This window comes from Haematobia irritans, chromosome 2 (genome assembly GCF_050003625.1).
Source record: "Haematobia irritans isolate KBUSLIRL chromosome 2, ASM5000362v1, whole genome shotgun sequence".
In the NCBI taxonomy this organism is placed as follows: Eukaryota; Metazoa; Arthropoda; class Insecta; order Diptera; family Muscidae; genus Haematobia; species Haematobia irritans.
The window spans coordinates 83,442,496-83,456,052 of record NC_134398.1 but is presented as its reverse complement, the minus strand read 5'-3'; the positions used below and the strand labels follow the sequence as shown (position 1 = coordinate 83,456,052).

General features: G+C 33.3%; 1 protein-coding gene and 2 long non-coding RNA genes across 4 annotated transcripts in view; 1 reads left to right on the top strand and 2 right to left on the bottom strand.

Moving 5' to 3' along the window:
- The window catches only part of rl (Mitogen-activated protein kinase rl), a 48,566-nt gene extending 45,272 nt beyond the window's left edge, over positions 1-3,294 (bottom strand). The window contains exons 1-2 of one of the 2 annotated variants that reach the window (XM_075295456.1): positions 3,167-3,294; positions 1,977-3,106 (exon numbers count right to left, since the gene is read on the bottom strand). In XM_075295456.1, coding sequence (XP_075151571.1) covers positions 1,977-2,167 — 191 coding nt within the window. In that variant the 5' untranslated portion in view covers positions 2,168-3,106; positions 3,167-3,294. Of the gene's footprint in view, positions 1-1,976 lie in introns of both variants that reach the window. The other variant, XM_075295455.1, reaches the window with a different exon arrangement.
- Positions 3,295-5,584: 2,290 nt separating this feature from the next.
- LOC142223102 (uncharacterized) lies at positions 5,585-6,759 on the bottom strand. Its single transcript, XR_012718565.1, has 2 exons — positions 6,081-6,759; positions 5,585-6,025 (listed from the first exon to the last, which is right to left on the bottom strand). It is a non-coding gene; the product is annotated as an uncharacterized LOC142223102 (long non-coding RNA).
- Positions 6,760-7,062: 303 nt separating this feature from the next.
- LOC142223101 (uncharacterized) lies at positions 7,063-9,127 on the top strand. Its single transcript, XR_012718564.1, has 2 exons — positions 7,063-8,849; positions 8,918-9,127. It is a non-coding gene; the product is annotated as an uncharacterized LOC142223101 (long non-coding RNA).
- The last annotated feature ends 4,430 nt before the right edge of the window (positions 9,128-13,557 follow it).

Here is a 13,557-nt window from a genome sequence, read left to right as displayed (position 1 = left end):
AGTTTTGAGCGATGGAGAAAGAGCGAAAAGAGAACAAGACAATGTGTGAGAGCCCTGTCGGGAAATAGAATAATCTAAGCGAGCCTGAAATAAAGAGGGCCACAACCTAAACCTAAATTATACCGCTCTGATAACTAATTAACAGAGCTCTGCCTATAAAGTGGTATGTGTCTGTGCTATCTAAATTCGGAATTAATTCTCACACACATACTAGTTCATATTTCATTCATATTGTTGTTTGAGCCTTTAAATATAGAAGTTACGGATAGCTATGTCCCCGATGACAATGCATTAAATTTTATCTAATTGGATCTGTTCAGATATTGGTTCAGATATAATCATATCTGCGCAGATATGGTATACATGGCGCTAGATCTGGTTAGATATAATCGCAGATATCATCATATATAGTGTAATATCTAATTATATCTCCCATATCTAATAATATATGCTTGGATAGGACCATGTATACCACTATATCTAATAAGATATGGTATATATAACATCATATCTGACTATATATGGGGTTAAATACGGTCCAAAAGATAATAAAGAAATCATGAACACGTTAAAACTACTTGAAATACACCGCTTTATATATAAAAAAAAAAACTTTCGTTATATATACACAAAGTTGCAGATGGAAAATAACTTTTATTTATTTATTTTTAATCGCAATATCTTAGATTCCGGAAACATTTCCAGCAAAATAACAACGGTTTGGTTACTTGTGTGGCACGTAATTGTTAAAAACAAACGTTGTCCAAATGACCAAACAGTCGTACCTTGCGGATGTAGGAGCTTCTCAACAATACCTTGGTTTTCTGAGCTTCAGATAGGTTTTCTGAGCTTCAGATAGGACAATTTTACTTATTGACGCAGGCACCGAAGGTTAATGAAATCATTAGTCAAGATGATTATCCGATGGAATTCCGGATTCTGTGTCTACAACAATGGTTTTTTAATATTTATATAGTAAATTTAATTTAATGCGTTTTACTTTTATTAATTGCGTAAATTGTACTTATTAAATAAATACCAAAAGTTTATTTTTTTCTATCTATCATATCGATGTTCTCTTTCTAGAGAACGCTAAGTCGACTTAGCATTTTTTGCTGGAGTTCCTTGTTTTTTATTCGGATTGATGTGAATTGTATCCTGTCAAAAGATCGAATTTATTGGACACTTCTATCAAAAGTTATTGTTAATATTGTACGAAGCATGTGACTAAAGTTTTAAAAATTTCAAATCCAAAAAGGGCAAAAAGCTTTGTTCGGTCTAAAGTGGTCTAAGTCATTTTTAGCCTTGTTCTATTATCACTATTTTCAATTCGTACATACTAAAAAATTCACAATAAACATGATTTTTTATTTTCACTTTTTTCCTGGCCAATATCTATTCACAATATAAAAACACGAATGCTGGGCATGCCTTTTTCACCAAAAAATTGTTTTTTTTTAATGCGTTCCACAAAAAAATTGTCCCTTTTGAAGCAAAACTTGTTTTTTTTTTTTTTAATGCGTTCCACAAATAGACAGTAGTCACAAAATTAACTCGCCGAGTTCTTCTTCACAACCCACATAATGCAATTATAAAACTATTTGTATCTTATTGAACGTAAAGCTCTTAGTGATCAGTTTTTTATGTATTTATAAACGACTGGGGAGTCAAATATACTCTGGATAAGTACATCTTTTATTATTTTAGGCAATCTATTTTGAAATTGTGTAAATGAAATAGAAATAAAAAAAAACATCACATTTTTTAAAAGAAGTCTTCTTTTACAATTGCCTTGCGAAACGCGTTGCGTGCCATGAAAACAGTCCATAATCTTGTACTTAGTCAAGTTACCACAAAAAATTTAGCGAAAAACCAAATTGTTTATAAAAATTTCGATCATCTTTGGGATACGGGTACATAACTTATATATAAAGGTTTTATGCGTACATAGCATACACACTATTAGGAATACTTACACGACCATACCGTAAGCACCTTCTCCAATATAGGCTAAGTTACGATAACGAGGTCCTACTTCAAAAATTTGACCACGAATAACTTCTGCATTGGGATTATCCGTATGTGTTACTGCTGCTGAACCGCTATTGTTGTTGGATTGTTGCTGGTTGGAACCACCTGCTGCGGGAGCACTGGCTGCTTCTGCCATAACTATGGTTGTGTTTCGCCGACGATATGTGATGTAAAGCAAGCTTAAGTAGTTGTAGTATTACTTGAATGTGCCACAAGTAGCAGGAACTAACACAGTAGCCGGCAACAAGAATTATCTCGGAGGAAGGATTTGAAAAATATGGTTAACGCCTATAGCAGTTCACGAACAACAGGTACCTTCGGACAATTTGCAATTATTCTTACGTTATAATTTCTCTGCTAACGCAGTATACATCATAACACTACGACGGCGCATACACAACTCATACATAGAGAAATAATACAACAATAACAAAAAGATATCACTTCTGTGTTGTATGTTGTTTTTTTTTTTGTATATTTTTAAGAGTATGGTATAAAGCCAGCAGGAGTTGTTCGTTCTGGATACTGGGCAAGAAACTAGACAAGATGGAGAGGGAATTCTACCAATGAAAGACGATGGTGGGGTTGGTCCACATCAAATTAATGTAAGAATTTTAAAATCAAGGATGTTTAGTTTATGTTGTGCAAGTTATTTTGACCGTTTAGCAATTAAATGCGACAGACAACACCCCTTACTTCACCAAGCTCGAAGACAATTGTGGCTTGTGCTTATTTGCAATTTTTCGCAGGGTCACATAAAAGAACTGAAGAAACCAATCCCCACTGGCAGCAGGGAGAGACTGTAACTTTATGACCAGCAAAATACTTGACTTCCAGCACACAATTTTCTCTGCTCTTATATATTACTTCTAAACGAAAATTTTGGAAAAATTTCTTTAGATTGCGTTTATTTCTTCACGAACATGCTCAACTTTATTGCAAATTTGTATAGAGCCTCCGTGCACTTTCCACTGTTGTCACTAGATACATTCCTGCGTCTCTTCGTACGATTTGATTTGCGATTCAACGAAAATATACGACGGGAGCCGGAACAGAATAAATAAAACACCGATGTCTGAAAGTTGTAGAATAAAATCCTGAAATTGGCTCTTTCTATTTGTAGTTTTTATCTCACTTTTAAATCAAATATTTAAAATCTTTTATTAACTTTTAAGTAATGTGAGTCACAGTGCAAATATTTTCTGTGGTGACAAACGGATGTCGTTTACTCTTGGTTCTTCTTTGCACAAGGGATGTGAAAACTTGATTTACTTAAGTACGAATACACCACTAATTTGTACTCTTATACGAATGCATATAGGACCAATTTAACAAAGAACGTAAGTTGCACAAAACCAAAATGCGTGCCCAGATAAACCCATACACAATACCCAATAAACACAGGATGATCGTTTTTGAAATGCAATAACTTTTCAGTTTGTTTTCATACAAAACGAAAAACAGCTAATTTTGTTTTCTCTAATGCGCTTTACAGACTATCAGTTATTCCGGACGGAATGCCGGTGTTTGTAAAGAATCTTACAGTGTGTCGGATCGATACGACTTGTTGGCGATGACTAAATAATCGGTAAATGTGTTATCGATCCCATAAACATGCAGCAGTATCGATTATGCCTTCGGACTTACCTTATATTATGCACAATATATGGGATATGTTCGACACGGAATAACTGATAGTCTGTAATACGCTTTACAGATTATCACTTATTCCGGACGACAGTGCTCATGTGGAAGTGCCCATATGTAATAGGTACTTATAGTTAATGCGCTTTACAGACTATCAGTTATTCCGGCTCGTGTCGAACATATCCCATATATTGTGCACATATAAGTTAAGTCCGAAAGCATAATCGATACTACTGCATGTTTATGGGATCGATAACACATTTACCGATTATTTAGTCATCGCCGACAAGTCGTATCGATCCGACACACTGTAAAGCGGACCTTAGACGGTCGGATAAACACTCCGACAGAGGTTCGTCTATTTGTTGTGTGTTCGTTCAAGTTTTGCCCTTACACTGCACGAACAAATGTGATGACAACATGAAAAAATAAGAAGAAGCATAAACAAACAATGAAGTTGTACGAAGATTTATGGGTGAAACCATTTTTTACTGAAAAACTGGAAGAAGATAATAAAAAAAATCCTGGTATATGTGTCAAAACAATGATTCATGAAGTAATCCACATTTAATATATTACAAATTACTTGAATTTCAAAATACTTGTCGCCTGGTTTCCCATTGATTGGAAGTGGAATTTTTCCACGTTTTTGTCACAATACTGGTTTAGATTTATATATTTCTTTAATTTTCAACCAGAATTGGCGATCCATCATTAATTTCGTTGCATAAATGCCTGTTTTTAATGTAAAAATAAATTTGTCTTTGATAATGTTTGTCGAACATCCCCTTACACTCAATGATTTGTACCACCCAACCAGAAAAAATCAAAGTTGTTTTGATTTTATGCCAACACGTCCCCCCGACAACCGAACACGACCTTATACAATCGGATTTGTCGCCGCAACGTGTTGTGTCGCAGGGTTTATCCGACCGTATAAGGTGCCCTTAAGATTCTTTACAAACACCGACATTCCGTCCGGAATAACTGATAGCCTGTAAAGCGCATTACGCTAGGCGTTTCACAAAATATAAAATGGCTCTTCAAACAATAGTGATGGCTTCCATGTACATTTTGTACTTTTTGATATGCCTCCCCCATTACAGTTGGCGATTGTTGCAGTGTCATTTAGGAGTCTGTGATAGCGATGAGGATGAAATGGAACTTTGAAATGCTGGCAGGGGTTCCATGAGAAGTTTTCTTTTCATTCGTCAATTTGTTGTGTGTTCGTTCAAGTTTTACCCATACACTGCACGAACAAATGTGATGACAACATGAAAAAATAAGAAGAAGCATAAACACACAATGAAGTTGTACGAAGATTTATGGGTGAAACCATTATTTACTGAAAAAATGGAAGAAAATAATAAAAAAATCCTGGTATATGTGTCAAAACAATGATTCCTGAAGTAATCCTCATTTAATATATTACAAATTACTTGATGAATTTAAAATACTTGTCGCCTGGTTTCCCATTGATTGGAAGTGGAATTTTTCCACGTTTTTGCCACAATACTGGTTTAGATTTATATATTTCTTTAATTTTCAACAAGAATTGGCGATCCATCATTAATTTCATTGCAGAAATGCCTATTTTTAATGTAAAAATAAATTTGTCTTTGATAATGTTTGTCGAACATCCCCTTACACTCAATGATTTGTACCACCCAACCAGAAAAAAAGTTGTTTTGATTTTATGCCAACGCGACAGCCGAACACGACCTTATACAATCGGATTTGTCGCCGCAACGTGTTGTGTCGCAGGGTTTATCCGACTGTATAAGGTGCCCTTTACAGTGTGTCGGAACGATACGACTTGTCGGCGATGACTAAATAATCGGTAAATGTGTTATCGATCCCCTACAAACTATAAGAAAAAGTGCATTTTAAGGTAGTTGTAAAAGAATCATTGCGGTCAAGAATATGTTTATTAATTTGATTACACATTTATAAATTCTTATAAATATAACATTTCTACGACCATCCCATCACATTTAGCATAATTTTTTGCATTAATAAAAGAATGCTGTTGTGTTACATGTAGCAAGTTGCAGCATCTATCAGCCGGTGTTTTTATTCTCGCAAGGCATATTAATTAAAGGTAAAGTCACGAGCAAACGTGTGTACACCCCATGATATTTAGAAAGTCAAACTAAAATGACAGGTCACTTAAGTTGACATTTTGTGTATGTGTAGTGTTGTTGTATTGTAATATTTATGTACACAAATAATGTAAACAAACCTACTAAACGTAAACAAAGCCTTTGACAAGTTGAATGTCGATATTAGTCACCTGATTGCATGACTTTACCTTTTTAATATGCCTTGTTATTCTCGATGGAGGTGTCTGAAAAACAATCACTTTATTCTATTTGGAAAGTCAAAAATTGTTCACCATATACCTTTCACAATTTTTTATTTATAATAAGCTAGTTGCGCTTGGCGTTTCACAAAATGGCTCTTCTAACAGTAGTGATGGCATAATACTTTGATGTATATTTTGTACTTTTTGATATGCTTCACCCATCACAGTTGGCGATTGTTGTAGTGACATTTACGATGAGGATGAAATGAAACTTTGAAATGCTGGCAGGGAATTTAGTACAATCGACACAGAAATTTTGCGTATAGTTTTAAGAAAATAGTAAAATAAAAATTGTCGGCATCAAACCAATAAGTTCCGTTCGCTTTTCCTCAATCCTGCCATCATTTTTTGAATTTTACGGCGCTTCTGTAGGTTGAATAACACACCATGCGTTGATGGAAGGGTTGATTTTTTTCTGTTTTCGGCAGACTATTCGAGCTTTTGATTTCAAAGAGAAATTTCCACTCTTCAATCATCGGACGCATTGAACGCATAATATGTAATTCTACCTTGAGAATTCCCACCACGTCGAAAAAATCGTATACGACATCCAAAACTCGTCGGAAAAGCGCCGTCACTATTGAGAAGTTGTACTACGCCATATTACTACAAAAAAGTTTCTCACCAGTGCAATTATTAGGTGCCTTTTAACGACGCCAATAAGAGCCCCTTCAACTAATCAGAAAGAGTGCATTTTAAGATATGTAGTTGTAAAAGAATCATTGTGGCCAAGTAAAACACGATTGTTTAGATGCTTATTAATTTGTTTAAACATTTATAAATTCTTATATATATATATATATATATATATATATATACATATATATATATATATATATATATATATATATATATATATATATATATATATATATATATATATATATATATATATATATATATATATATATATATATATATATATATATATATATATATATATATATATATATATATATATATATATATATATATATATATATATATATATATATATATATATATAAGTCTCTATAATTTCTTTAATATATGACGTACTGCGATAAGAGCGGCAAAAAAATAATTGTGTATGCTCTCTCTTTGTCTAAGAATGTGAAGAACCGTTATAAATATTTGCTTTTCATATTAATTTTGTAGTTTCAGCAACGTACTTTGCGCATTTGTAAAAATGAGTGGAAGATGTAAGTTTGCAAATATATTAAAATTATTTAAATTGTGGAATATTTCATCAAATAAGTGTTTTCAATAAGAAAACATTTTAAATATTGTATGCAAACAGTAACTTCGTGATTATTTTGTGTTTTTTGATATTTTTACGTCCGGACTTTTACCGGAATTTACCGGACTGCAACAATTGTACGTATCCTGAAAAAACAGGATACAGGATCAAACTGAACAAACTTAATAATTTAAATTGTTCTATGTACACATAAATAACAGAATTCAAAAATTTAGGAAAATCTATCACGTGGATCGGCTATAGGTCGGAAAGGGATATATATATATAACATTTATACCACTATCACAACACATTTAACATAAGGGCTGTTTTCTTTTTGCACTGATAACCAGTGCTAAAAGAAAACGCAAAAAGTTATCAGTTCAAATTTCGATTTTGATTGGCAACACTTGGCCCCCAGCTGTCAAAATCAATCTTATTTTTGTAAACAATAAAAATACGCGGTAGAAAATTAATTTAAACCAAAAACGAAAGAGTTCTTATTTCTCAAAATAATAACTCATTGAGGGTTTGCTGGCTACCTTTCCACAACTAATGATACGTGGACACTGATTCAGTGCGTTAAGTTTATCAACCAATCGAGAAGCTGAAGTTGCCCTTGACGAGAAGAAATTGTCGCCTTGAGTTATAGGAGTGTAATTTTAGCTCAAATTAAAATCTTTGTTGAGGTGAACTCACGAGAAGATTATATCAAGTGGTGTGACAAAACAAAGCCAAAGAGCTACAACGATGACATATGGAGACGACCAAACGAGTTTGTTCCATGGGTGGATGTATGGGAAATCGCTCAATTAGTGTAGTTAGTGCAATTGAATTTGGAGCTAATACAACAAGCATGAGAAATAGAGAGACATTAGTGAAGGACCATCAATTGAAATGGATAAACTGTCTGCGCGGCAAAACAAAAAGATGTTGACAGACTCGTTGAACAACTCAACAGTGAAGTTGAAAAAAAAAAAAACAGATTACAAAAATGAATCCAACTTCCACGTAATGCAGTGACTGCCGCCGTCAAAGCTAAAATAATTTCGGATGTTCCAATGGAATACTCATTTGTCTTTTGTGTGGTCTTCAACAATCTAAACTATCTGATCTGGTAGCATATTTGTTGCTTTGGAGAATGATGACACACATGGTATTCAATTGCAAAAACATCCAGATGAGGGCAAGGAATTATTCAAAAAACGAGCGATTGTTGTTTATACCGATGTTGATGTATAGAAGGTGCTAAGCCAACTATTAATGAAAAGTAACCATTAAAAATACTATTTTCGCCAAACACTCTCAAAATCAGTGAACCCTCTAGGATACTACCCTGCCAGCATTTCAATGTTCCATTTCATCCTCATCGCTACCACAGACTCGTAAGTGACACTGCAACAATCGACAACTGTGATAGTATTTTGCCATCACTATTCGCATGAAAGTATTTTGCCATCACTATTGTTACAAGAGCCATTTTATATTTTGTGAAACACCAAGCGCAACTGGCTTATTATAATTTATTTCAATGAGAAAGAAAATAAAGTGCTGAAAATATAGTTATTACGCTTAAAATTGTGAAAAGTAAATTGGTGAACAATTTTTGACTTTCCAAATGGAATAAAGTGATAGTTTTTCAAATATTTTTCCAGACACGCTGCCTCCATTGGGAATAAAAGTACTGGCTGATAGACGCTACAACATTTAACTTACAACTTGTAACTCAACATCAATCTCTTATTAATGCATAAAAATGCGTTAAATGTGATGTGATAGCCGTATAAATGTTATATTCATGAGAATTTATAAATGTTTCATAAAATTAATAAACATCTAAACAATCGTGTTTTACTTGACCACAATGATTCTTTTACAACTATCTTAAAATGCACTTTGTCTGATTGTTTGAAGGGGCTCTCATTGGCGTCCTTCTAAATGTATCCAGAAGGGCTCCTAATAATTGCACTCATGCGATACTTTTTTGTAGTAACTTGGCGTGGTACAACTTCTCAATAGTGACGGCGCTTTTCCGAGGAGTTTTGGATATCGTATACGACTGTTTTCGACGTAGTGGGGATTCTCTGAAGCGCCCCCAAATTCAAAAAATGTTGGCAGGGTAAGGGCCAGTTTCTCAATGTCTTGTTATTACTTATCGTGTCGATAAAACAGCTGATCCCATATAAAAATTTTACTAACCGGAGGTCTATCCTCCGCTTAAAATGAATCGGAGGATGAGAAACTGGCCATTAAACTGAAAAAATTTCGGCAGTTAAGTTGTTAACTGGCGTATGTTATATATAGGCAGCATGACAGGTATGTCCTTGTACGATTTTAAAGTTCTTTAGCTAACGGAGCTTCATTTAAATGGTGGTATAATTATAGCGAGAACATATGTATGTATGTATGTATTTATTAAGTACAAATATCGATATAAAGAAATATGTATAATAAATAAAATGCTAATATAATGGAAGAAACAAGTTTAAAAGAGTTAAATATATGTCATCCGAAGAAAATTAACAAGTATATACGGCCGTAAGTTCGGCCAGGCCGAATCTTATGTACCCCCCACCATGGATTGCATAGAAACTTCAGTAAAGACTGTCATCCACAATATAATTACATGGGTTAACCTCATCTTCTAAATTGTAAGTTAGTCCATATGGGGTATATATTAAACCAAAAAAACCGATTTAATACGTATATACTTTAGTTTGACAAATTTTCGATAGAGATAAAATTTTGACAAACTTTATTTCTTTTTTGATAAAAATTTTCTATAGAAATAAAATTTTGACAAAATTTTCCATAAACATTTTTTTTTGCAAAATAATAAAATAAAATTTTGAGAAAAATTTCTATAGAAATAAAATTTTGAGATATTTTCTTATAGAAATAAAATTTTGAGAAAATTTTTTAAAGCAATAAAATTTCGACAAAACTTTCTATGGAAATAAAATTTTGAGAAAATTTTCTATAGAAATTAAATTTTGACAATATTTTCTATAGAACTACAATTTTGACAAAATTTTCTATAGAAATAAAATTTTGACAAATTATTCTATAGAAATAAAATTTTGACGAAATTTTCTCTGGAAATAAAGTTTTGATAGATTATTTTTGGCGATATGGACCAATTGTTGTGTGATTGGCCATCGGCTATATATAACTAAAAACCGATATGGACCAATTTTTGAATGACTGTTAGCGGCTATATACTAACGCAATGTACCAAATTTCAAACGAATCGGATGAATTTTGCTCCTCCAAGAGCTTCCGGAGGTCAAATCTGGAGATCGGTTTATATGGGGGCTATATATAGTTATGGACCGATATCGACCAATTTTGGCATGGTTAGGTTAGGTTAGATGACAGCCCGATGTATCAGGCTCACTTAGACTATTCAGTCCATTGTGATACCACATTGGTGAACTTCTCTCTTATCACTGAGTGCTTCCCGATTCCATGTTAAGCTCAATGACAAGGGACCTCCTCCGAGTCCGAACGGCGTTCCACATTGCAGTGAAACCACTTAGAGAAGCTTTGAAACCCTCAGAAATGTCACCAGCATTATTGAGGTGGGATAATCCACCGCTGAAAAACTTTTTGGTGTTCGGTCGAAGCAGGAATCGATTGCAAATTATATGAGGCAAATGTTTTTGAGGACTCTGGTCAATAATTTGTCCAGAAAATGACCCCCAGACCATAATATTGCCCCCACCATGATTGATGAAACTTTTTGGATGGATTGGATTAAAATTGCGACCTCGCCTTTGATTACAAATTTTGTTCACAGACACTGCTAGATCGACCCAGGGGACGGAACGTCTCGTTCGACTATTACACATTCCACGAGAGTAAAGTACTAAGTTTGAGTTTAGCCGCAAAAGTGAAAACTAAATCAGCAAAAAAGGCATAAAATTATACATAGAATAACCCAAAACAAATTTTCACAAAGTTTGCATTCCTTAAAATGGATTATTAAAGGAAAGTAATCGTGAAAAAACGACGAATTTAGCGGCTTGAACTTGAAACTTGAAACTTGAACTTAATACCCACCTTAACGCAAAATCCAAACAAATTAGTATTTGTGTATTTACTTTTTACCATTTAACCATGTTCGTTTCTTCTTCTTTTCTCTATTTGACATTCACTTGAGATGTGTTCCTTTCCGAGTATTACATTAGTTGCCAACTCATATTTTGACAACTACAAAATTCGCATATCATGGTGACTCTGGTGCGACTTGCACTGATAGATGTTCTGGAAAGAACACCAGTGCAACGATTGCCATACTAAAGTTGTAATCAGTGCAAAAAGAAAACAGCCCTAATGTTAATTTTTAATTTGACTCGCATCGAAAATTGTTTGAGAAATTGTGGAGTAGCGATGCATTTCAATTTGAGGATAACACTTGAGAAATTATTGCTATTGTATCGAATTTTACTGTTGAGGGTAATGTCTGTTTTTTATTGAGAACGCGATTTTCTCAACAATTTCTCAACTTGAATATTACACTAATCCTTTGAAAAAATGTTTGAAAAATTGTTGAAATTTAGCATTTTTCAAACGTTTGTGTTTATTAGGAACTAACATTTCGATATGAAAATAAGCAAACAAAAGAACATAAAAGAAATTTAGGAAAGTACCAGAAAATGAATAGATGATTCCAACAAGTTATAACGAAATTTTATCCTTCCAATTTGAAATTTTAAATTAACGGAAACTAATTTAAATAAACTTGAATCTATAATTATCAAATTCGTAACATTATTAAAGATTTTGGGAACACGATTAAAACATTCGACATCTTATCATCCACAATCGAATGGATTAAGAGTTTCAGTAAAAGATGGTATATATTGCCCTCCAGCCGAAATTGTGTATGGCGAAATACTTCATGTACCTGGTCAAATTTTTAGCGAAACTAATACCGTTATAGATTCAGACGATTTTCTATTGCATCTTCAAACATTAATGTCAAGAATTAAGTCCGCAACAACTTCATGTAAAAATAGTCCAAAAACATTTATTAACAAGGATTTGAATATATGCTCTCATGTGTGGATAAGAAGTGATCACGTACTAAAACCTCTTGAGCCAAAATTTAACGGACCATACAGAGGGATCAAAAGATTCCCAAAATATTTTACCCTCGGAAGCAAAACAGAAAATATCACAATTGATCTATTAAAACCAGCATTTACAGAAGTTGAATTATTAGAAATTTATATAAGTCAACAGATTGTCCCTATCAAACCGAAAGAGAAATCAGTATCGTTTTCACTAGGAAGGGGGTAGTGTAGGGACACACTTTACAAGTTTGTACTTGTAAAATTTTTATCACATAGTCTTTGAAATTTGTATATGGGAAAGAAAAAAAGAAAAATTATTTTTTTGGGTAGAGTGTTTTTTTGGATTTAGAGAAGATAGAAACTAAATAAAAACAGTTCATTAATTTATAATTGCGCCTTTGTTTAAATTCCTTAAAAATATAAAACCACGCACCCATAATACCATAGATAACCTAACTAATAGATGACCCATCGGTGTTAAACGCAGTCTGACATTTCCCAAAATGAGGAATAAACGAAGAAAATAGGGGGAATTACAAATTCTCTCTGACCCTGCCAGCATTTTAAAGCTACCACACACTCGTAAATGTCACCACAACCATCGCGAACTGTGATGGAAGCATATCAAAAAGTACAAAATGTACATGAAAGTATTTTGCCATCACTACTGTTAGAAGAGCCATTTTATTTTTTGTGAAACGACAAGCGCAACCAGCTTGTTATATTTTATTTAAATAAAAACGAAAATAAAGTTCTGAAAACATAGATATTACGCTTAAAATTGTGAAAGGTATATGGTGAACAATTTTCGATTTTCCAAATAGAATAAAGTGATCGTTTTTCAAATATTTTTCCAGGCACCCTGTCTCCATCGAAAATAAACAAACTGGCTGATAGACGCTGCAATATGTAACTTGCTACTTAAAACTCAACATCATTCTTTTACTAATGCAAAAAATTATGTTAAATGTGATGAGATAAACCGAAAAATGTTATATTTATAAGAAATTATAAATGTTTAATCAAATCAATAAACATCTACACAATCGTGTTTTACTTGACCACAATGATTCTTCTACAATTACCTTAAAATGCACTTTTTCTGATAGTTTGCAGGGGTTCTTACCCTGCCAGCATTTCAAAGATCCATTTCATCCTCATCGCTACCACAGACTCGTAAATGTCACCACAACCATCGCGAACTGTAATGGGGAAGC